The sequence below is a fragment of the Octopus sinensis genome, linkage group LG10 (assembly GCF_006345805.1).
Source record: "Octopus sinensis linkage group LG10, ASM634580v1, whole genome shotgun sequence".
In the NCBI taxonomy this organism is placed as follows: Eukaryota; Metazoa; Mollusca; class Cephalopoda; order Octopoda; family Octopodidae; genus Octopus; species Octopus sinensis.
The window spans coordinates 34283420-34306065 of record NC_043006.1 but is presented as its reverse complement, the minus strand read 5'-3'; the positions used below and the strand labels follow the sequence as shown (position 1 = coordinate 34306065).

The window sequence follows — 22646 nt, the reverse complement described above, 5'->3', positions numbered from 1 at the left end:
GCGGACTGCATACAACCTGAGGGACTTTCTGAATGGCACGCTCGACGAAAAATTACCTTCAGTTTTTCTTTAGTGGTGCGGCCCACTTGATGAGGAGAGATGTTTCATGCGACCCGCTTCTTGAAAAAGTTTACCCATACCTAATCTAGATATTATGTCAAATGAGAGGCCAGCGGTTTGTGTGAGTGAGATCAATTGCTGGAGTAGCTTCTCTGGACCCACAGGAAGAGTTGGACACGGGACTGCAAGGATTAAAAGATTTTCGTTCCAACAATGAATACACTTGAATTGTGAGACTTCGCTGACTTTCATCTTTAGTGATCAAAGGCTGTGTGTGAGCTTGCACTTGACTGCTAGCTATCATGGGGGACCATTTTGAAATATTTTAGTCAAACAAATCGACCCCTACCCCAAAGTACTTTTTTTTTATTTTAAAGTCCAGTACTTATTCTATCAATCCGTTTTGTTGAACTGCTAAGTTACAGGGACATAAAACAGACCAGCACCTGTTTGCAAGAAGTGGGGGAAACAAACACACACACACAACAGCAATAATTACAAACTAGTGGAGGCACATGGCTCAGTGCTTAGTGAAGACACATGGCTCTGAGGTAGTGAGTTCAATCTCCAGATCGGGCTGTGTGTTGTGTTCTTGAGCAAGACACTTTATTTCACATTGCTCCAGTTCACTCAGCTGTAGAAATGAGTTGTGATGTCACTGGTGCCAAGCCGTATTGGCCCCTTTGCATAACATCAGTGGCTGGAGAAGGGAAGCTGGTATGCATGGGCAACTGCTGGTCTTCCATAAACAACCTGCCTGGACTTGTGCCTTGGAGGGTAACTGTCCAAGTGCAATCCCATGATCATTCATAAGCAAAGGAGATCTTTACTCTTTTTATCTACAAACAAGGGGTGAAGGAAAAACCATGCCACATTCGAAGAAGTTTCTTATGAGGCATTGTGTGACTGTTTAGTTCAGTCTGTCCTAGAACCTGGAGTTGTCTTGTACAAATGTCTGGAACTCTTGGATGTGACAAGAATGGAAGCACATGTCGCTCACCTACCTCAACGTTCTGCAAAGAGTTTAGGTGCCAAAAAGCGGTCTTTTATAGGATACAAAAAAAAGATTCTAGAAAATTGAATCACATGATGGCTTGATGCTGATTGGTTGTTTAACAGACCAATCACATGAAACTATTGTGATTCATTTGAGGTTTTAGAGAATAATTCTGCTTCAGAGTTAAATGTCTTGATCATAAACACAACACAGTCTCAGCTATAGAATATAAACTGTTAGTCTCTCGGTTGATTGCTTCTCTAAATTGTACCCTACTAGCTCAACCATCTGCACTCAAACCTTATTTTAAGCCCCTAAAATACTGACGAAGGGCTCTGCCTAATATGGCAGATATTTCAGTTTGTAATGGCATAGCATTGTGCACATGCATATATATATATCTGTATATGCACCACATTTGTGTCTCTGTGTGCGTATATATCTCCATGTGGCTGTCTACACATGTGTAAAAATACTGATATCTATAGAAACGTGTTTGTATATGGGGGGCATATTTTCTTTTAATGTTTACTTAAGTTAAAGAAACTTATGTACTTTTTTGTTTTGTTTTTTAAACTTTTATTATTTGTCTTCTCTCTGCCCCTTTATGCTGGTCCCTCTTAAACTTGAGGTCTACATCATCTCAACACCATACCTTCATTCTATGGCTACCATCTGTTTATTACATATCTAGCTTTTCCTGATTACTTGACTGGCATTCTTGGTACTTTCTTACAACAACAACCATTGTTATTGTTGTTCTTTTGCCCTAGATCAGCTCTGATCAAGCTGAGTATGATTTGAGCATTTCCAGCCATGACCACCCCATTTACAAACTATATATCCAAGACTACCCTGTCCTATACATCCTCTTTGTCTTTTTATAGATAGGCTGGTATTGGTTGAGGAGAATTTGTCTGCTATTTCTAACAGGTCTAGTGATCACATGCAGGTCACTCGTTGGCCCGAGTTTCTTTGAAGTAGAGTGGGGCATGCTTTACAAAACATATATGTCAGCTTGGTCAGTTCACTTCGATACAGAAAAGTGTTGGGGTGGGGGGTTGTGAATCAAAGAGTTGTTCTTTTCACTTTTCCAATAATTTTCCTAAAGAGGGAATTTCTTAATAAAAGATTTCTGAACATGTTATTAATAAGCATGGAAAATCCATTCTAATAAAAGCTATCTATAGAATTAACCATTTTCAACTGCTTTAGTCTGCCCATTCCACCTCTGGTCATGTAATAAATTGGTCCTGTGTTCACTGCTATTTCCATTAAAGATGGAAAATGTTTCTGATAAAATTATAACGTCTGGCATTTTCTCTTTTCATTTTTAATATTCTATTATCTGGCAGAATCTAAAATGCAAATTACTAATGATAATGGCAATTTCTTTAGATTTTTAACTGCACATTTTCAAAGTAGTGATGTAGTTAGCTAAATGGACCCCAATACATGACTGATATTTTTTCATTGTCTTTGGAGGGGTAAAATGAAAAAAATTAGTCTTGGGCTGAAATTGAACCCAGGGAAACATTAAAGGTACTTTTTCCATTGCATTACCGATTCTGCTCGTCTACTGTCTTCATAATAATAATAATAATGATTATTATTATTATTATATTAATAATTTTAAGTGGCAAGCTGTCAGACTTGTTAGCATGCTGGGCAAAATGTTCAATGGCATTTCATCTTTACATTCTGAGTTCAAATTCTGCCGAGGTGGACTTCGTCTTTCATCCTTTTGCAGTCGTAAAATAAGTACCAGTTATGTACTGGGGTTGATGTAATAGACTTGCCCTTTCCCCGAAATTGCAGGCTTTGTGTCAAAATTAGAAACCAATAATGGTCAGCATCATCATAATTTAATGCCCATATTCCATGTTGGCATGGGTTGGACAGTTTGACAGGATACAATGGACCCAAGGACTGCATCATGCTCCAATGTCTTCTTTGGCAGGGTTTCTAGGGTTGGATGCCCTTCCTATCACCAGCCACTTTACAATGTAGCATGCCGGGCAAAATGCTTAGCAGTATTTCATCTGTCTTTATATTCTGAATTCAAATTCCACTGGGGTTGACTTTGCTTTTCATCCTTTCGGGGTCAATAAATTAAGTACTAATTACGTACTGGAGTCGATCTAATCAACCAGGGGCCCCAAAAGTTTTAGAGCTTGTGCCTACAGTAGAAAAGAATGTGTACAGAGTGCTTTTTTTCATAACAGCAACATTAGTAAGGTTTGCCACTGTATATAAAATTCATCATCATCATTTTAATATCCACTTTCCCATGCTTGCATGTAGTAGTAGTAGTATATTGGCATGTGTTGTAACAGCACATCACTGCACCCACCATTTGTTGGTGATTCCCTTCTGTCAGATGACACCTTTGCACCACCCAGGCAACAACCCTCCTGCCCATGGGTTTCTTTTAGTAGTCATTGCTCATGAGGTCAGAGGGCAAATCCTGCCTAAACCTCTTTTAATCACTTTTTTACAACATGCAGAGGAAACGTTGCGTCTATTCTTTGACATGCTGGTCTCCTCACAGCACTAGAGAAACACGAAATGAAGTGTTTTGCTCAAGAACTCAACGTACCACCTGGTCCAGGAATTGACTCTGCAATCTGGCAATCATGAATGCAACCTTCTAACCACTTAGCCATATACCTCCAATATTTGCATGGATCAGACAAAATTTGTCGAGGCATTGTTTTACAACCAGATGCCATTCCTGTTGCTAACCCTTGCTTATTTTTCAAATAAGGAATCTCATACAATATGCCTTTGAATGTGCTAAACCAGCAGACAATACATTAACAGAAGAATTGATAACATCACCTACTAACTTTTTTCTGTGTAAATCTTGAATATATCTATGTATAATTCGATATACATTAATAAAGATAAGTTTAACACATAATGTCTTCATTAACGCCCCACTGAATTTAGGACATTTATATTACTTATGCAGTATTTTATATTTTTCAGCTAGAGTGTAGTTGGGTTTCAAGGGGGTGTTACAAACCTAGCAATATGTGTTTTATAGTGAAAACAAAATTTCTAATCAAATGGCAGTTACCAGATGATTTCTGTTCAAGTCTAACCATTTTAAGCCGTAGTGGAAATGCAACCTATGTCGCAAATAGGCATATGAATATTGTTTAAATTTTATAATTGAAAAATTTATATTTTGCACATATGAATATATTGGCCTGTGGGTGCAATTGTGCCTGTGGGCGGGTGTTTCTCCACCTCTGGTTTTAGTGGATGATACTCACCCAAGGTAACTGCAGAGTGGGATTGAACCCCAAAACACGTGGTTGGGAAGTTATGTATGGTTAACCATACCCCTATGCTCGCATGTGTTAGATGAATATGTTATTGTTTTATAGCTGAATTCCCTTCCCTTGCCAGTCCTGACCTGTTTCCTTTCCTTTGTTTGACACCTCCTTGAAGTCCCAAAGTGAGTGTACGATTTGTTGACAGGAGAAGCACCAACACCAACAAGAGCAACACTGCTGGTAGCAAGCAGCTTTCACAGAGCCCAAATATAAACAAACACACCAATATTTACATATAAGAGGCTTCACAAGACTTTGGTTGGCCCACTGCCTTAGGTGCCATGCAGTAAGACTGAACCAGGAGCTATGTTTGGAAAGTATGCAGCCACCCATACCTGTACCTAATAATGGTTTCAAATTTTGGCACAAGGCCAGCAACTTTAGTGGGAGGGGACTAATCAGTTACATTAACCCTGGTGTTTATTTTATCAACCATGAAAGGGTGAAAGGCAAAGTTGACCTCAGTAGGATTTGAACTCAGAACGTAAAGATAGACAAAATATCACTTAGTGTTTTGTCTTGCATGCTAACGATTCTGCCACCTTAAAGGTGTAACTAATAATAATAATAATTGCTTCGACTGGAAGCACAAGGTCTCAAATTTGGGGGAAGAGATTAAGTCAGTTACATCAATCCCTGGTACTTGTTTAATCGACCCTGAAAGGATGAAAGGCAAAGTCAACTCCGTCGGAATTTGAACTCAGAACGTAGTGGCAGATGAAATACTGCTAAGCATTTCGCCCAGCATGCTAATGTTTCTGCCAGCTCACCACCTTAAAAAATAGTAATAATAATAATAATACTTATTCAGGGACCTTTTGAGTGGGAAGGCCTACTCAACCTGAAGAAAATTCTAACTGGGCCCCACCTGCAAGGTCATGCGCTGTTTATCTTGATATGAGATCACTATGTTGTGCACATATGGTTGTGGTGCATGTGCCTGGTGGGGCTTTGTATATTTTACCCCAGTGTCACTTTGATGGCATGCACTGCTCTCTTACTCACTCAATAATAATAATAATAATAGTTTCTAACAAAAGCACAAGGGCCGAAATTTTGGAGAGGTAACAAGTCTATTATGTCAACTCCAGTACTTGACTGGTACTTTATTTTACTAACCCCCCAGAAGGATGGAAGGCAAAGTTGACCTTAGTGACCTTAGCATGTAAAATGCTGCAAGAAGTACTGCAAGGTATTTTGTCAGATGCTCTACCGATTTCTATGTATCCTTTGTTGTAGGTAAAGATCACACATTTTCCCTTGAACTGCCAGACTTAGGAGCTCTCTTCCATTTCATTATTCTCCCACTTCTTATGACCTGAACTCTTTCAAGTCTAAAGTAAATTCATTCCTTTCATCTTAACTTCTCCTTCTTTAAAACCCCTGACACTAAGTGGCTTCTCAACTTGTTTGGAACTTTCTAATTAAAAGAAAAATATTTGGAAACTGGGTAGAAGCCCCTTTTGATGTATTTGTTCTTGAGTAGCAGACCTAATACATATCCCCTCCTTCATAGTCCCCTCCATTGAGAGGTTTCTCGCCAAAAAGACAAAAACAAAACCCTAACACTTGACTCGCTTATTTTATTTTGGTGAGATTTGAACCAAGATTAAAAGGTCCATAGCTAAACACCATGAAGCATTTTTTCCCCCAGTGCTTTTCCACATTTCACTCTCCCAGCCTCCCTCTCTCTCTCTTTCTCTCTCCCTCTTTCTCCCTCTCTCTCTCTTGTATTTTTCTCTTTAAAACATTTACAGATGATGTTCCATCACTGCCCCCTCCACACGACCCCCTTTACCACCCCTCCATATCAAACCATTAGCAATGCACTCTGATGTTTTTTCATGGCCCTCTCCACCTCTTCCAGGACTTTCAGGCCACTTATGAAATATGGATTATCATCATCAGCACCAGCATCAATCTTATTTGTATTATTTTCCTTCCTGTGCTTCATCTTTAATTCCATTGATTTTTGGTTAATGAAGCTTTCCTCTCCCAGCCCCTCTCTTTCCTTCTCTCCTACCCTTCCCCCCACTGTCTCTACATTTTTTCCCCTCTCATCTCTCTCTGTTTTTATCTCTTTTTTTTTAGCTTTCCTATTTTTTATTTCAAGTTCTTTATCACTTGTTGATGATGGTGGTGGTGGTGGTGGTGGAAGTTTTTTTTTTTAATATTTTAGTTTCAACTTTCTTGTTGTCTTCACTTTTATTACTGTTATTAGTTAACATCTCGTCCCCTCTGCCTGCTTTCTACTCTCTCTCTTTCTCTCAACATTTATTGATGTACCAGACAACCATCACTCCACTAGAAGCCATTTCCACCATCACATACTTTTATAGTCATCATCATCATAATTTTATGGTACAGTATGATATTACTATGGTGATAATGATTATGGGAAAAAAATACCCCCAAAATATGAATATCAACAGCACCCAAATTAAGTATAATTCGGGTTCTTGGTTAAGGTATTCAGCTTACGACTTTGTCCTTGAGCAAGACACTTTATTTCACATTGCCCCAGTCCACTCAGCCGGCAAAAATGAGTTGTACCTGTAATTCAAAAGGGTCCAGCCTTGTTACATTCTGTGTCACACTCAGTCTCCTGAGAGCTACATTAAGGGTACGCATGTTTGTGGAGCGCTCAGCCACATGCATGTTAATTTTATGAGCAGGCAGTTTTGTTGATCGGCTCAACTGGAACCCTCATCATTGTTGTAATTGGCGGACTGCCAGTTTTCATATATATATTCTTTCATTTGTTTCAGTCATTTGACTGTGGCCATACTGGAGCACCGCCTTTAGTCAAGCAAATCAACCCCAGGATTTATTCTTTGTAAGCCTAATACTTATTCTGTTGGTCTCTTTTGCCGAACTGCTAAGTTACAGAGACATAAACACACCAGCATCAGTTGTCAAGTGATGTTGGGGTGACACACACACACACAGACATATGTATGTATGTATATATACATATATACATTTATATATATATATATATATATATATACTGGAGTAAGCACATTCTAACAAAACTGTCCAACAAACAGGAACATGAAACTCTGAGTAACAATTTTAGTGCTATTTCTGCTGCTTTTAATAAAGTGTGTGTGTGTGTATGTATATATATGTTATATATATAGGAAAAGCGTATATTGTGTACACAAATGGATAGAAGACAGACACAGATAGTCCTTAATTCTTGATCACTTATCAACCAGATATTACTGTTTTGCACCATATATTTATATATTGGATTTATTTTCATTTTAAATTCATATGTGGAGTTTTATCTGTTTTGTAATTGATCATAGGCAAGATATTTGTCATAATTTTGGTGGTTGAGATAAAAAGTCAATAATTGAGATTAGGTTTCAAGTTTTAACAGCAGGTCCTCTTCTCCTTTTTCACTTTCTTTCTTTTCAACTTGAACATTCCGACATGGAGTAGTAATATGCAAGGGGGGAGTGCCGAGAAAAACCAAGCACCCCCCCCCCATCACCCTGATTTGCAACCAGACTCGGAACAGTGGTTTTTGGAAATCAGTTATGGAGACTTTATGTTGTTTCTCTGTCTGTTAGAAATAGCAGCCAGATCTCTCTCAAGGAAGGATGGATACTTTAAATGATGTAGTCAGGTACAGACTCGATGGCCAGAGCTGGAATTGGAAAGAGAGTAGAACACTTGACAAAATGCTTTAAAACAGTCCTAATCTTGTTCTCTTCTCCAAGTTCAAATCCTGCTAAAGATAACTGAATTCTTTAGGGGTGATTTTTTTTTTCTCCTTACTTTTACATGAGTTGTCATCACCATTGTCGTCGTCGTCATCATCAACATTTTCCCTGCTGGCATGGCTTCTATGGCTGGATACCCTGCCTAACACCAACCACTTTACAAGTGTATTGGGTGTTTTTTTTCTTTTTTTTCATTCCACTGGCACCAGTGAGGTCACCAAGTAATTTTCCAGATAGAAATAGAACTGAGAAAGTGGGGAAAGCCCCAACAACTGGATGGGGTGGGGGAAGATTTGGGAGTGGGGAACAGCTTTATGCCAGCTGCTGAGAGGGAAATACATATGCAAGGACTAAAGATGTACTTGTAACAGTTTTTATGAACTTTACTCTCTCCCTTACAAAAACAGAGCCCCTAGACAGCTGAATGAACAGGATACTTGCTAATCGATGTAATTGACTCATTCCTTCCTCTCAAAATTGTTGTTCTTGTGTCTAAATAAGAAACAGTTCTGAGAGTTCACATCATTAGAAATTGTCTCTCTGAGAACTGCTTGTGTCCATATTCCTGACAATAACCTGCACTGATTACTTCTATTAATCAACTTAACCCTTTAATGTTCAGATTATTCTATCAAACATAATGCTTATTGATTCACATTGATTTGAATTAATCATGCATTATCTCATATCTTCAAGATCTTGATGGTGTAATTACTTAATGTAGAATAACATTGTAGGGTAGGTGTGTGGGCCTGGATCTGGTCAGTTTGAACATAAAACAGATTAAATATTTTAGCCAGATATGGCCGGTTTAAATACTAAAGGGTTAAAAGTCAGACCAAGGAGAGCTAAAATGTACCATGAGTCTTTTACTGGTTTCACTCATTAAACTACAGCCATACTGAAGCACCACCTACAAAGGTTTAGTTAAACAAATTCGGGAATAGGATTCCAAACTTACAGGGAAAAATTCAATTTAGTAATACTAAATCAAATTTCACAATATATAATGCATGTATATAAATTAGAGAAGCTCCACCAGGTAAAAATTAAACAATGATATACTTAAATCATACTTTATAGAAAAAAATTAAAGATACGATAAAACATTTACCTAGAACTAAATAAAGTATGAAATAATAAATAAATAGTATATAATTAGTAAATAGACATACTATTTTATTTATTATTTCGTACTTTATTTAGTTCTAGGTAAATGTTTTATCGTATCTTTAATTTTTTTTCTATATGCTATGATTTAAGTATATCATTGCTGAATGGTGGTTCTTCTCTAATTTATATATATATATATATATATATATTTCTTTATTGCCCACAAGGATCTAAACAGGGAGAGGACAAACAAGGACTGACAAAGGGATTAAGTTGATTACATTGACTCCAGTGCATAACTGGTACTTATTTAATCGACCCCAAAAGGATGAAAGGCAAAGCCAACCTCAGCGGGATGTGAACTCAGAATGTGACGGTAGACGAAATACTACTAAGCATTTCACCCGGCGTGCTAGCGATTCTGCCAGCTCACCGCCATATACACACACACACACACACACACACACACATGTATGTATGTATATTCTTACCGTCTGTCCTCCCTCAAGTTGTGTTAAACTTTTGATGATCTTCTGGATATGCCATCCCCAATTCTTTCGGTTCCTTTATCCTTCCTATTTTCTCCCACATTTCTGGAGCTAATTCCTCTTTCACCCTCCATCTAACCACATCATGCGTGTTTGTCCCTTTTCCCTAACATAGCACTCTTGTTTCCATGCCATCAGCCCTCATAGCATGAAGAAAGAATTTCAATATTTTGTCTTGACAATCAATGCTTGCAAAGTGCTCTCATCTATATTGCTTATAATGCTATTAGACACCAAATGGCTTTTGTCTGTCTTCACCAAGCCTCCACCACTTCAGTCTATTCATTTAGATTCTTCATATTTACCAAGCTGTGTTTACTAACAGCTTTTCCTTCCCTGTCATTAGGCTTCTGCTTCTCCCCCCACCTCTCACATTAATGATAATTCCAGGACACGCAACGGTTTCTTGTTCCATGATGATAATAATAATATACAATATGTCAGATAATTGAGGGGAGGAACCCTTCTTCTGTTTATCTTTTTTTCTCCTTTCTATCTGTTAATTTATTTGCTTTCTATATTTTCATTTGAACATGTTTATTCTTCAGTGGTGGTCAGGCAACCCATCCTGTATGGCATAGTATTATTTTTTAAACAATATGTACGGTTGTTTATTTAAAAATCGTCCATAGCACAAATGCAATCTATATATAGCTTGCTGAGTATTATAGAAATTATCCATCAATTATCTTAATCTTTTCTACTCTTAAGTCTGTCTGTTCATCTGTCCCACTGTCTGTCTGTTTGTCTCACTGCAGGGTTTGAAAGCTTTGACAAAAGTTGTTATTGTTAGTTGAAGAGTGGCGTGACAGAAATGGTAGATTGCGTGTTACTATTTAAATTACATCTTTTTGCTGAATTACTATTCCCAGTTCAAATCCCATTGGAGCCTGTCATCCTTCTGTAATCAGTAAAATAGAAATACTGTAACACGTCATATGTAATTATGTAATGAAATGAAAAACTTGACTTACTGATATTATCCCAGTAATTGGTCGACCAAAACTCCCTCTACAGATGTTTAAAATCAAGAAGCAAGATAAGTTTAATAAACCAACTGGTGAAAGCAAGGGACATGTTTCAGTCTTATTAAACCTCCTCAGCAAAGACTTCTAATAAGAAAATAAGAACTAATTGTTGTTTTACTCTGAGGAATTTGTTTGTGTTGCTGAAGCAGGTGTGGGCAACCATTTTCAAGAATTAGGATGCATAAGACATAACTTTTATCATCTGGCAGGATGCACTCCTAAACAATTCAAAGTAATTTTTTGTTAGGCATACCATCCAGAAACTCCAGTGGGCCACAAGTTAGCCATAACTGTGCTGAAGCCTTAGTCTTCTTCTTACCCTTTCTGGTAACGTACAGTACCACAACTACTACTGTTGATGTTTCTTATATTTCTACATTATTTTTTTACCTTTTTTCTTTATCTTTTCTTTTTCTTTTTTTTTTATAGAAAAATATTGATTTTCATTTCTTTTTGTGAGCTGTAAAAATCCAATAAGTTTAATGGGTTGTGTTATTCTCTGTTGTTTTGCAGGGGGTGAATGGGTTTGAAGAATTACGGAAGATAGTAAAGCAGGGGGCTGAGTTTGCCAAAGATGTGGCAAATATTATGCAAGAAAGGTAAGTCTTTTTAGATTTTCTTCATTTTACCTTTGTCTCTTTTTTCTTGAATGAAATAAAGTTGGTGGAAACTGGGAGGAAGAGCCATCGGTAGACTGTTCTTGCTTAGATTTTGTTTTGTCCAGTTCAGCATTACCAATTGGGTCTTGAATGTCTTTAGCAGATTCCATTATGTTGCAGAGATTTGGAAGGATTTAGTAAATAAAATTAATTATCCATCCATTTTCTCAACCCACTATTTTTGGAATGGTCATGGAAGTGCAATTATTTTGCTAGAATCTTCAAGTACCTTCTCCATAGAGTCTTATCAAAAGCAACTGTCATTACACTTTCTGACAGGATTTCCAAGCATGACCAACTCAAATATGGTTATCATCCAGTCATCTTGTTCTTGGTCTACCCCTAAGTCTCCCTCCAGTTGGCTTGACTTGAAGAATTTGTCTTGAGAATTTTATCAGTAATGTTTTAACCACCTGCCCACGTTATCAAAGTTTTGGTTTCTCAATATGAAGAAAAAGTTGCCTGATCTCTGAGCTATGCACCCTATTTAGTAATGTTACTCTAGAAATTCTTCAGAAAAACCCTTTTCAGTCACTAGTATTCAGAACCCCATTTTGGCCACTTATATTAGGAACCCTATCATTATAAAATAAAAAAAAAAGCATTTAAATGCTTCTCACATAAAACTATGATGAAAATTTTAAATTTAAATATGAACATTTTAAATCATGAAGTTTTTGTATCATAGAACCAAGATCAGTCTGCTGTGGCTTATATGAAAAGGATTGCATCATAACTTATTGTTTAACTCCAGGTCAAGCCTTTCATTGAAAAGCATTCCAGTTATGACCATCCAGTCTTTCCAGGACTATATTGTACAATATGGTCTTTCTTTTAAAACAATAAAGTGTGAGTTGATTGGGTTTTAGCTGTTATCCCAAGCAAGGCAAGTGACCATGTAGTGACTCATACATTGGTTATTACTTCCGCCATAGCAAAGGCAGAGGCATTGTTTGCTTGTTTGTCTGTGGAGAAGATATCCCAAGAATCACTGGTTGGATTCAGTTGAAACTTTCAGGGATGTTTGACCTCGTGACTGGCACGAAATGATTAGATTTTGGGAACAATCCGATACCGGACAAGGATTCGGGATTATTTTTCCTGTCTTTTTACTTAATTTTTTGAGAGCAGTCACGTTCATTTTTAGTATTCTCGTTTGTGAGAGCAGTCCAGTTTATTTCAGATATTCTCATTTTAAAAGCCATTCCGGCTAATTGTTGAGAGGACATTGGTGTTGCCTTGGTGGAGGTCTGCACACTCTGAGTGCTCTTGTTTATAATTGTTTCTTGAAGGCAGCAAGTTGGCAGAATCATTAGCATGCTGGCCAGAATTTTGTTGTTTTGTTGTCTCTCTGGTCTGAGTTCAATTTCTGCCAAGGTCGACTTTGCCTTCCATCTGTTCGGGAGTCTATGAAATAAGTCCCATTTAAGCACTAGGGTTAATGTCATCAACCAGCTTCCTCCCTTAAAAATTTTCACACCATTTTGCTTATAAGAGAAAGGATAATTAATGGTTTCATGTTTGTGTATTGTTTGATTAATAAAAAAGAAAAAGAATATAGAATGAACTCTACCTGTACACAAACATCTTAGGACTCAATGAAATATGAAATGGCCCAGTCCACTGTAGTGGGTGCCACAGGTTAGGAACAATATGTGGCTGTAATCAGCCATACTGCTATAAAACTGACAAATGCATCAACTACTTGTGGTGCAAGGTTCAACCCCTCCTGTAGCTGACTTGTCTAAATATATATACTACAGGTCTGTTAAAATGTTCTGCTGTGACCTTTATAACCGATCCAATTGGTTATGAGCTCATTGACTGCTCTTTCTAGCAGATTAAGTGACCACATAGAGCAATGATATTTAATCTATACTAAAAGTGTTACAGAACACCACCAGCTTCTGAAGGGTGTTGTTGTTATATAAAGTAAGTCTTAAAATTGTTTTAAATTGAAGATTAGTGCATGTGTTGCATTCTGCTGTCATTGCATTAAAAAAGCACCAAAGTCTTTTCTGACTCATCTCAAGAACTTGCAACACACTGTGATGGAAAACTTTTCGCATATTGAGGGGTCCTTTTTGGCTGGTGGTGGTGGTGGTGGTGGCAGTGGCAGTGGCAGTGGCATTTTCTTTTTTCCTTTCTTGGTGGAGTAGCAATGCATCAGCTTATCTTAATGAAGGAGACACCACCTGTTGATAGCAGATAACAGTGTGTGTGTGTGATTGAAGTGGCTAAATGATGTGGACTTTCCACCCATTAATTTAGCTGATTACATTTTATTTTTTTTATTACTATTTTTCTTTAATTAAAATCTTTGGTCTGGATGCAATCACAAGTGTCTCTTCAAATTCACAAAGATAATTTTTTGCGCTGATTTTATTTTGTTTATTTATATATTTATTCTTTGGTGGCTTTCTTATTTGCTTATTGTTTCTTTTTTTTTTTTATTATTTGCTTCTGGTTGTTGTTATTATGGAAGTGGTACTGTTTGTTGTTGTTTTTGCTTGTTGTTATTGTCTTTTCCAAGTTTGTTTTTCTCTTACTTTTAATTGTTAATTATAATTTGCTTTCTGTTTTCTCTCTCTCTCTCTCATTTTCTCACTTTTCCTTCTTGGATTACCTATCTCTCTCTCTATCTCTTTACTTTTGTATATGTGGGTGTGTATTTCATCCAATGACTCAAACATTCTCTCTCACATAATCAGTCCTCTTATCACAATACGACTATTTTAAAATCAACTTCTAAATTAGAATTAAACCATCCTTACATTTTTTCTATCTTTAAATACTTTATTTTCCCTAATTTTTTTTAAAACATATTTGTGCATTTCAAGCTCTGGTTCCCATGATTCTCTAGTTTCATGTCACATCTGTGCAAAAGGTTTGTGTGTGTGTGTGTGGGTTTTTTTTAAGGAGATGGAGGACATTTGACTTTTCAAAACAATCTCTCTCTCTTTCCCATTATAATATTAAATGAATCTGGTTTTGAATTTACATTTTCAGTAAATCAGGATTTTTATTGAATATAGTTTTGGAGTTTTTTATCCTGCCATTCGACTTTTCCAGAGGTGGTTGTTTGTTTTATTAAGACAATATCTAGGATTACATTATTATCCAGAATTTCAGTTGTAAGAGAGTAGATTAGGTGATTTGTGACATGAAAGAGATTTGATTGTTATTTCTAGCAAATTGAGTGACATGGAAACTACTTTTTTATTCTATCATTTAGTTAGAGAAGAAGGGCAGTTAAAATATGATAGAGGAGATGGGAAAGGAGGAAGAGGTAGTAAGAGATGAGAGGGGAAAAGAATGAGTAAATAGAGAGAAGAAGAAAAGGAAGGTGGCTAAGAGGAGATGAGGGAGAAAATAAATTGGGAAGAGAGAAAGATTGTGGTCATGATGGTGTGGGGTGGGATTAAAGGGTCAATGACCATGAAATTGCACCTAGAAAGTTCCCCTCCAAGGCACAATTCCAGGCAAGATTATTTTTATGGATGACCAACGGTCACCCATGCATACCAGCCTCCTCTCTCCACACCACCAAGGTAAAGGGGCCGATACAGCTTGGCACCAGTGGCGTCGCAATTCATTTCTACAGTTGAGTGAACTGGAGCAACGTGTAATAAAATGTCTTGCTCAAGAACACAACACAACATACAGAACATTGGTTCTGTGTTGAGTTTAGTCACTCAAATCAACTCCCGTACATAATTTTAAGTCTGGTACTTATTCTGTCAGTCTGTTTTGCTGAACCACTAAGTTACAGGAATGTAAACAAACCAGAACTGGTTCTCATGTAGTGGGGACAGGGGGACACACACACACACTTCTGCAACAGGCCTCTATACAGTTTCTGTCTACCAAATTCACTTACAAGGCATTGATCAGCCTAGGGTTATAGCAGTAGAGTAGAAGACATTTACCCAAGGTACTGTGCAGTGGGATTGAACCTGAAACCACATGGTTGCAAACTGAGCTTCTTAACCACACAGCCATGCTTGCACCTATGACTCGGATAATCTGTTTTCGATAGACCTGGTACTTCTTTTCGATAGACTTGGTACTTCTTTTCTTGGTGGGTTTTTTTTTTTACAAAAGTCTCCAGTCAGAGAGATTATTTCTAATCTCTCTGTGTGGATTAACATATCCAAGAGTATGGTCACTTTGTCAGTGTCTGAGACCTTCTCTTGTGTATCATCATCTTCATTTTAATGTCCATTTTTCCATGCTTGCATGGGTCAGATGGAGTTTATTGAAGCAGATTTTCTATGACTGGATGCCCTCCCTGTCACCAACCCTTACTAGTTTCCAAGCAAGATAATATTTCACCATGGCCAGAGCAAGTGGAAATCAATAACATTCATTTACAACAGTCACATGATGTCAAGACAAGGGGAACACAAACAAACACATACACGCACATTAGATTTCTGTCAGTTTCTGGATACCAGGTTCAATCACAACACTTTGGTCATCCCAGAGCCATAGTAGAGGACACTTGCCCAAAGTGCCATGTAGTGAGACAGAACCTGAACCCGTGTGATTGGGAAGCAACCTGCACCTATTTTCACCATCTCTTTTCTATTAATATTTCATAATGCTTTGTAATTTCCTGGTTTATGAAAGCCCCTACCCCCACTTCTATCAAGCCTGTAAAACTATTTTCTCTTGGTTAAAACGGAGCACCCAATGTGGCTAGTCATAGTGGTAGTAATAGTAGTTGTTGTTAGTGCTTTTGTCTATAGTAGACATGTCTTCTATCCAGACATAGATGGACTTTTATATTTGCATCTACACATCCACTTCTTCCTCTCTTCTTAACTAACCCCCTTCCCATAGCACAACATTTTCACCTGGTTTATATCCATTGATCTCTCCACTATCACCACCTTTTTTCTTCTTTTTCTCACTGACTATTATGCTTCTCTTTTTCTTGATAAAGGATTACTGTGCAAAATGTTAAGACTCTCTCTCTCCATAAAAGCTTTAAGCTAATACCTTATTTGTTAAATCGTGTTCTTTCTATATTCTATTGTTCATTATTTTTACACCAGTGTTTTTTTTTTTGTTTAATGTAAAAAAAAAAGAACTTTTTTCTTGTCCTCATAATTCCACTGAGGTTGACTTTGCCTTTCATCCATTCGGGGTCGATTAAATAAGTACCAGTTACACTCTGGGGATCGATGTAATTGACTTAATCCCTTTGTCTGTCATTGTTTGCCCCCTCTATGTTTAACCCCCTGTGGGCAATAAAGAAATATATGTGACCTCGTGTGTACCGTTGGCGATTGTTTTCCCTCTGTCTTCCCTTCTCTGAATCTTTCCTTCTTTCCTGAGCATCAAATAATACTATATTTGTTCCACGTCCTCGCGTTGTTGTGGTTTTTCATGCTTTCTTGTTTGGATTAACTATATATATATATATATATATCACCATCCGAACGTGGCCGATGCTGGTACCCCCTGACTGGCTCCCATGCCTGAGGTACATAAAAAGCACCATCCGAACATGATCAATGCCAGGCCTGCCTGACTGGCTCCTGTGCTGGTGGCATGTAAAAAGCATCAGATTGGAGCCTGGTGCAGCCGCTGGCTCTCCACACCTCAGTTAAACTGTCCAACCCATGCCAGCATGGAAAACGGACGTTAAACGATGATAATACATATTGTTATCCTTGTGTCCATTTTTCATTTGGATCAATGTTTGTTAACCTGTCTTCATAGGTACAGGCATGGTTATATGATCAAGAAGCTTGCTTTGCAACCAGGTGATTTCAGGTTCAGTCCCATCATGTAGCACCTTGGGCAAGTGCCTTCTACTATAGCCCTAGGGCAACTACTGCCTTGTGAGAGAATATGGTGGACAAAACTTGCAAGTTTTTATGTTTGTCCCCTTAACTTAGCAGTTTGGTAAAAGAGACCAATAGACTAAGTACCTAACTTAATAAATACTGGTTAATTTGTTCAACTGAACCGTTTGAGGTAGTCCTAGTAGCTTCTAAACCTAAGCCTCTCTATTTTAATCATCTTCTATCTGATTTTGCAATTCTTCACTCTGTAACCATTCTTAAAATTTTGTGTAGTACAAAATTTTCTTCTCTCTCTCTCTCATTTTAGAGCTGACCTAGAGACAACATATGCAAAGGGATTAAGCCGACTCAGTACGAAGATCATGAAGCTGTCTTCTAATTCCAGCGGGTAAGTTTAATCTGGATAACCTTGTTGCACAAACACACGTGTATGGTAGGGAGATTAATGTTTCTGCTCATCCTCTTATATATGTATCTATCTACACACTCACACCCATTTTCTATCATTCAGACACACACACATAATTACATACATACATACACAGACATGTGTTTGAATTTTTAAAAATAATAACATTACATATCTTCTATATTTCAGAAGTCTGTGTGAAGGCTGGAAAGCTACTTCTGTAGAAATGGAATGTGAATCTGACTTCCACAAGTAAGCCCCGCCACATCTGATTTTCTTTTTTCTTTTAAACAATGGAGCAAGTTTGGTGATGGCACATTATCGTAAAGGATGTAACATGTCATCACTAGCAAAAGTACTCTACATACCTATCATCGTCATCATCATCATTCAATGTCTATTTTCAATGCTAGCATGATTTGGACAGTTTGACAGAAATTGACAAGCTGAAGAGCCACACCAGGTTCCAATCTGATTTGGCTTGGTTTCTATGGCTGGATGTCCTTCTTTATATCATAAATACATTAGAATGGATTTTCAAAGAACACAGTAGAAACCACAGCAAATAAAGCATGGAATTGAAACAATTTATCCAACGATGGTAGACTGTAAAAGAAGAAAACAAAATGCTGCTTTGTAAAAGAAATGTTCCATAATCCATTGGACTGTATGTGTGCATGCATCAGCATTTTCATCGTAATTCAGTGTCCACTTCTCCATACTTTCATGGGTTGGATGGAATTTGTCAAGACAGATTTTCTATAGCCAAATGCTCTTCCTGTTGCCATCGCCCACCTGTTTCCAAGCAAGCTGATATTTTTCCATAGCTAGACATATTTTTCACAGAAGACTGGAAATGAACAACATCGCTATTTGACAGTGATGCTCATTTACAACCATTATGTGATGTGTAGGCAAGGGTACATACACACACACACATGCATTAATATGCAACAGGCTTCTTTCAGTTTCCTTCTACCAAATATACTCTCAAGGTTTTGGCCAGCCCAGGACTATAGTAGAGAACACTTGCGCAAGGTGCCATGCAGAGAGACTGACCCAAAAGCCAGATGGCCATACCTGCACCTATGTGTATAATAAACTGGCCAAGTGGATTTGGTTTTAGACAACCAACTTATATGGACTTCAAGTTCAAATCCATGGCATGTGTTTTGGGAGCAAAACACTGAATTCTATATTGCCTCTCTATAATTCTATACTTTCTGAATGTCAGCTACCTTACCTGGGAAAGTCACCTGTATTAGCATGGTGTCCTATCCAGGATAAGATTACCAGCTTATAAAAGCTTGATGAATGGATCTGAAGAGATTTTGTATTTTATTTATTTGTTTGTGTTTGCTTTTTGTCATATGCTGTAAATGGGTCTTGAAATCCTTATTTCTCAGGCATCTCAGTCGGGCATTATGGGAAGAAATATCTAAACCCCTGAAAACGTGGGTAGAAACACAACAAAAAACCCGTCGGCCGGTAAGTAAATTCTGTTCATTCCTTTCAGGGTTTATTCATTTTTTATATCCACACTAACAAAAAAAAAAAAAGATGTTAAAATAAGACAAGTTAGGGACCACCAAAAATCATTACTAAAGTTACAAGGGGTCCCTCTTCTCCTATAGGCTGTATTTCAGAAAGAGGGGCACTTCGTATATGATTGATATATGTGATAGAAATTGCCAGATTTTCTTCAATTTATATACAACCATCTTTAAAAAGATGAAAGGTTACACTGGATAATGTAGTCCTAGATACACTGTGTCAAGAAAAAAGATAGGATAGTCATGGTTGGGATGTTTTTGGTCATTGGTCTACCCAAATATAGCTGACAATCTTGGAAATACATTCATATCAAACATATTTGTGGTTGTTATAAACTGAATTTCTGTTCTCAAATAAGTTTTAAACTTTTATAAAGAAACAAAAGAAAATGGAGATTGGGAAATTAATAATTGTTTATTATTAATAGCAAATTAATCACCTTCACTTACAGCTGTTTCAATTAATACTCAATAAATATTAAATTTATATTGATATGACCTGAGCATAATATCTTCAGAGGGGAAAAAATATACCCTTGGATGTTTTATATGTGTTTATGCATTCATTCATTCTAGCAGACTAACCTCTAATCATATATATATATATATATATATACACACACACACATATATAGGCATACCTTGGCTTAAGTTGTTCTCGATTAAATGTCGGTTTTCAAAAATCATCTGAAAAAACAAAAATCAAGTTAGGTCGACTTTACATTTGTCTGCCACAAATACTGTAATCGTAAAAACAATAGAAAACCATTAAAAACACAAAGTCATATTACTGTACAATAACTAAGAATAAAAGCATATCAAATCATATTAAAATACGTACAGTAAATGTTAAGATACACACCATAAAGTAGTGTAGCTTAGTGAACGAAATCACCAAATTGTATGTATGTATTGGTAATTTTAAAATAATCTATTTTTTTTATTTTACCATGTCTTATTGCAAACTGCATTCATAAATAGTGTCCGTGAAGTACAGTAAACACTGCCAAAAAGTATTTGTAAATATAGATTCCTTTTTTTTATTACTGTACTGTATTAAAAAAATAAAAATTCTTTGTTTGTAAGCTTAAAATAGGTTTTAACCGTGTATTATTGAAAATGCATTCATAAATAAAGTACAGAACTGGGAATGGTTATTATCAGTTTAGCCTAGAGAGACAAGTAAATTCGGCATAGCCTAAACTAGAGACAAATTAAATCGACTTAAGCCATGTCTTCTAGAACCAATTAACGATGTAGGGTGAGGTATGCCTGTCTATCTATCTATCTACCTATCTATATATATATATATATATATATATATGATCTGATCTTGTAATATATACGATTCTGTATTGTACTGATATCTTGAGATAGAGCTAATTAAAATATAAGTACATTTGAACATCTAAATATACTGGAAACAACATAATCTGTTACACACACACACACACAAATATATTTATACACAGCTATCTCTTCTCTCTGTGGGTACTCAGTCTCTTGCTTTGTGAAAACGTCAAATATCACAAAAATTTCACCTAAATGCATTCAAAGAGCCAAAACCTGAGAGGCAGTGGGGGTAAAGTACCAGCTGTGTATAAGATTTGGTCTTAAACTGTAAAGAGCATTAATGGAGTCTAACAACTTCATCTTCATCATCATCATCATCATCATCTGATGTCCATTTTCCATGCTGGCATGGGTGGGAGAGTTCGATAGGAATTGGCAAGCTGGAGAGCAGTACCAAGCTCCGTAATGTCTGCTTTGGCATGGTTTTCTCTGGCCTGATGCCCTTCCTAGTGCCAACTACCTTACAGAGTGGACTGGGTGCCCCTCCTTATATGGCACCAACACCTGCAAGCTTGCAAGACAAAGACCGCTCAACTGAGAGAGGGAGTGGAGAGATTAGATTATAATAGGACAGAGGTACAAATCATTTTAGGGGGAGGGGTGCAATTGGTTGCATCAACTCCAGTGCTTAATTAGTACTTATCTTATCAAACTCTGTAACGATGGAAGACAACCACATTGTGGGATTTGAATGCAATGCCTAAATAAATCCTGCAAGGCATTTCATTTTGTGGATATTGTCATTTCTTCTGTCCATCTTCTTTTGTAATTATAATTATCTTAATGAATAAAGAGTGCTGTCACGTTGCAGATAAAAAATAAATGAATAAAACAAAGGCTTTGTACTAGATTGAGAAGAGGGTGGGAGATATCGGATTGTCTCATTGGACAGAAAGTAGGTATGGGAGGGTAAGGAGGTCAGGTTAGCTGCCATTGGTACCCCAGGAATTAGAACTACATTCAAGTATTGCTTCTGTCGAGCTTATCACAGATGTTGATTCTTGTGTGATAATTATCATTGCTTTAACATCCTCTTGCATATCTTGGACAGAGTTTATTGAGTTCCTGTTGCCAACAGTCACCTGTTTCCAAGCAGGGTAATATTTCTCCAAATGCACACATACACATCAACAGACCTACACTAAGTATGTTTTTAATTGGCTAAAATTATAAAACTACAATATATACATATACGTGTCTGTACCTATATTCATTATTAATTCATTCATTCAGAGGTATGAACAGGAGAAAGAGTACTCTGGAGAGATTTTTATATTTGTTTGCAGTGTAACAATTTACTCCATTTTTGCTCAAAGGAATTCATAGTGTAAGAAAAGGAGGGACTCATCTACTCACCTTGGGCAGGTGTGTGCATGTGTGTGTGTGTGCATCTATTAACTTACATTCAGTTTAATATTTCCTAATATAAATTTATCTTCAGATTGAAGCAATGGTGGAGAAAGCTGTCCGTCAGTTGGCAGATCGCAGAAACGATGAATACAAAGTAAGCTTAATGTTGTTGTTTTATCAAATCCTTTCCCTCCCCGCTCCCTTCACAACAAATGTTATGTCTGTCTGTATGTCATTATTTTTATCTGAAGGTGGCGAGCTGGCAGAAACGTTAGCACGCCGGGTGAAATGCTTAGCAGTATTTCGTCTGTCTTTACATTCTGAGTTCAAATTCTGCCAAGGTTGACTTTGCCTTTCGTCCTTTCAGGGTCGATAATTTAAGTACCAGTTGCATACTGGGGTCGATCTAAACAACTGCTCCACATCCTTCCCCCAAAATCTTACTTTTGTCTTCAATAGTCTTGAACATACACCCAAACATTTTCCAGCTCCAACCCATTCTAGCAACAGCATATTACCTCCTCAAAGGTGCTTGCCCTCCCAGCCCCATGAAAATGTTGGCATTTTTATTTCCATCATCTGTCAGTTGCCAATCAACTCTGATGTGTTACTGAGTGTCACTTTTTTTTTTTTTCTTTTATGTTTCACTTTTTTTCCTTTGTTGCAAAATCTTTCCTCTCAG

General features: G+C 37.1%; 1 protein-coding gene across 11 annotated transcripts in view; it reads left to right on the top strand.

The window, feature by feature from the left end:
- Positions 1–22646, top strand: part of LOC115216322 (nostrin) — a 389446-nt gene that overhangs the window by 339595 nt on the left and 27205 nt on the right. For all 11 annotated transcript variants that reach the window (XM_029785540.2, XM_036506495.1, XM_029785539.2 and 8 more), the window contains exons 2-6: positions 11338–11423; positions 17607–17687; positions 17898–17960; positions 19115–19196; positions 22056–22118. In XM_029785540.2, the coding sequence (XP_029641400.1) occupies positions 11338–11423; positions 17607–17687; positions 17898–17960; positions 19115–19196; positions 22056–22118 (375 nt within the window). The remainder of the gene's footprint in view (positions 1–11337; positions 11424–17606; positions 17688–17897; positions 17961–19114; positions 19197–22055; positions 22119–22646) is intronic.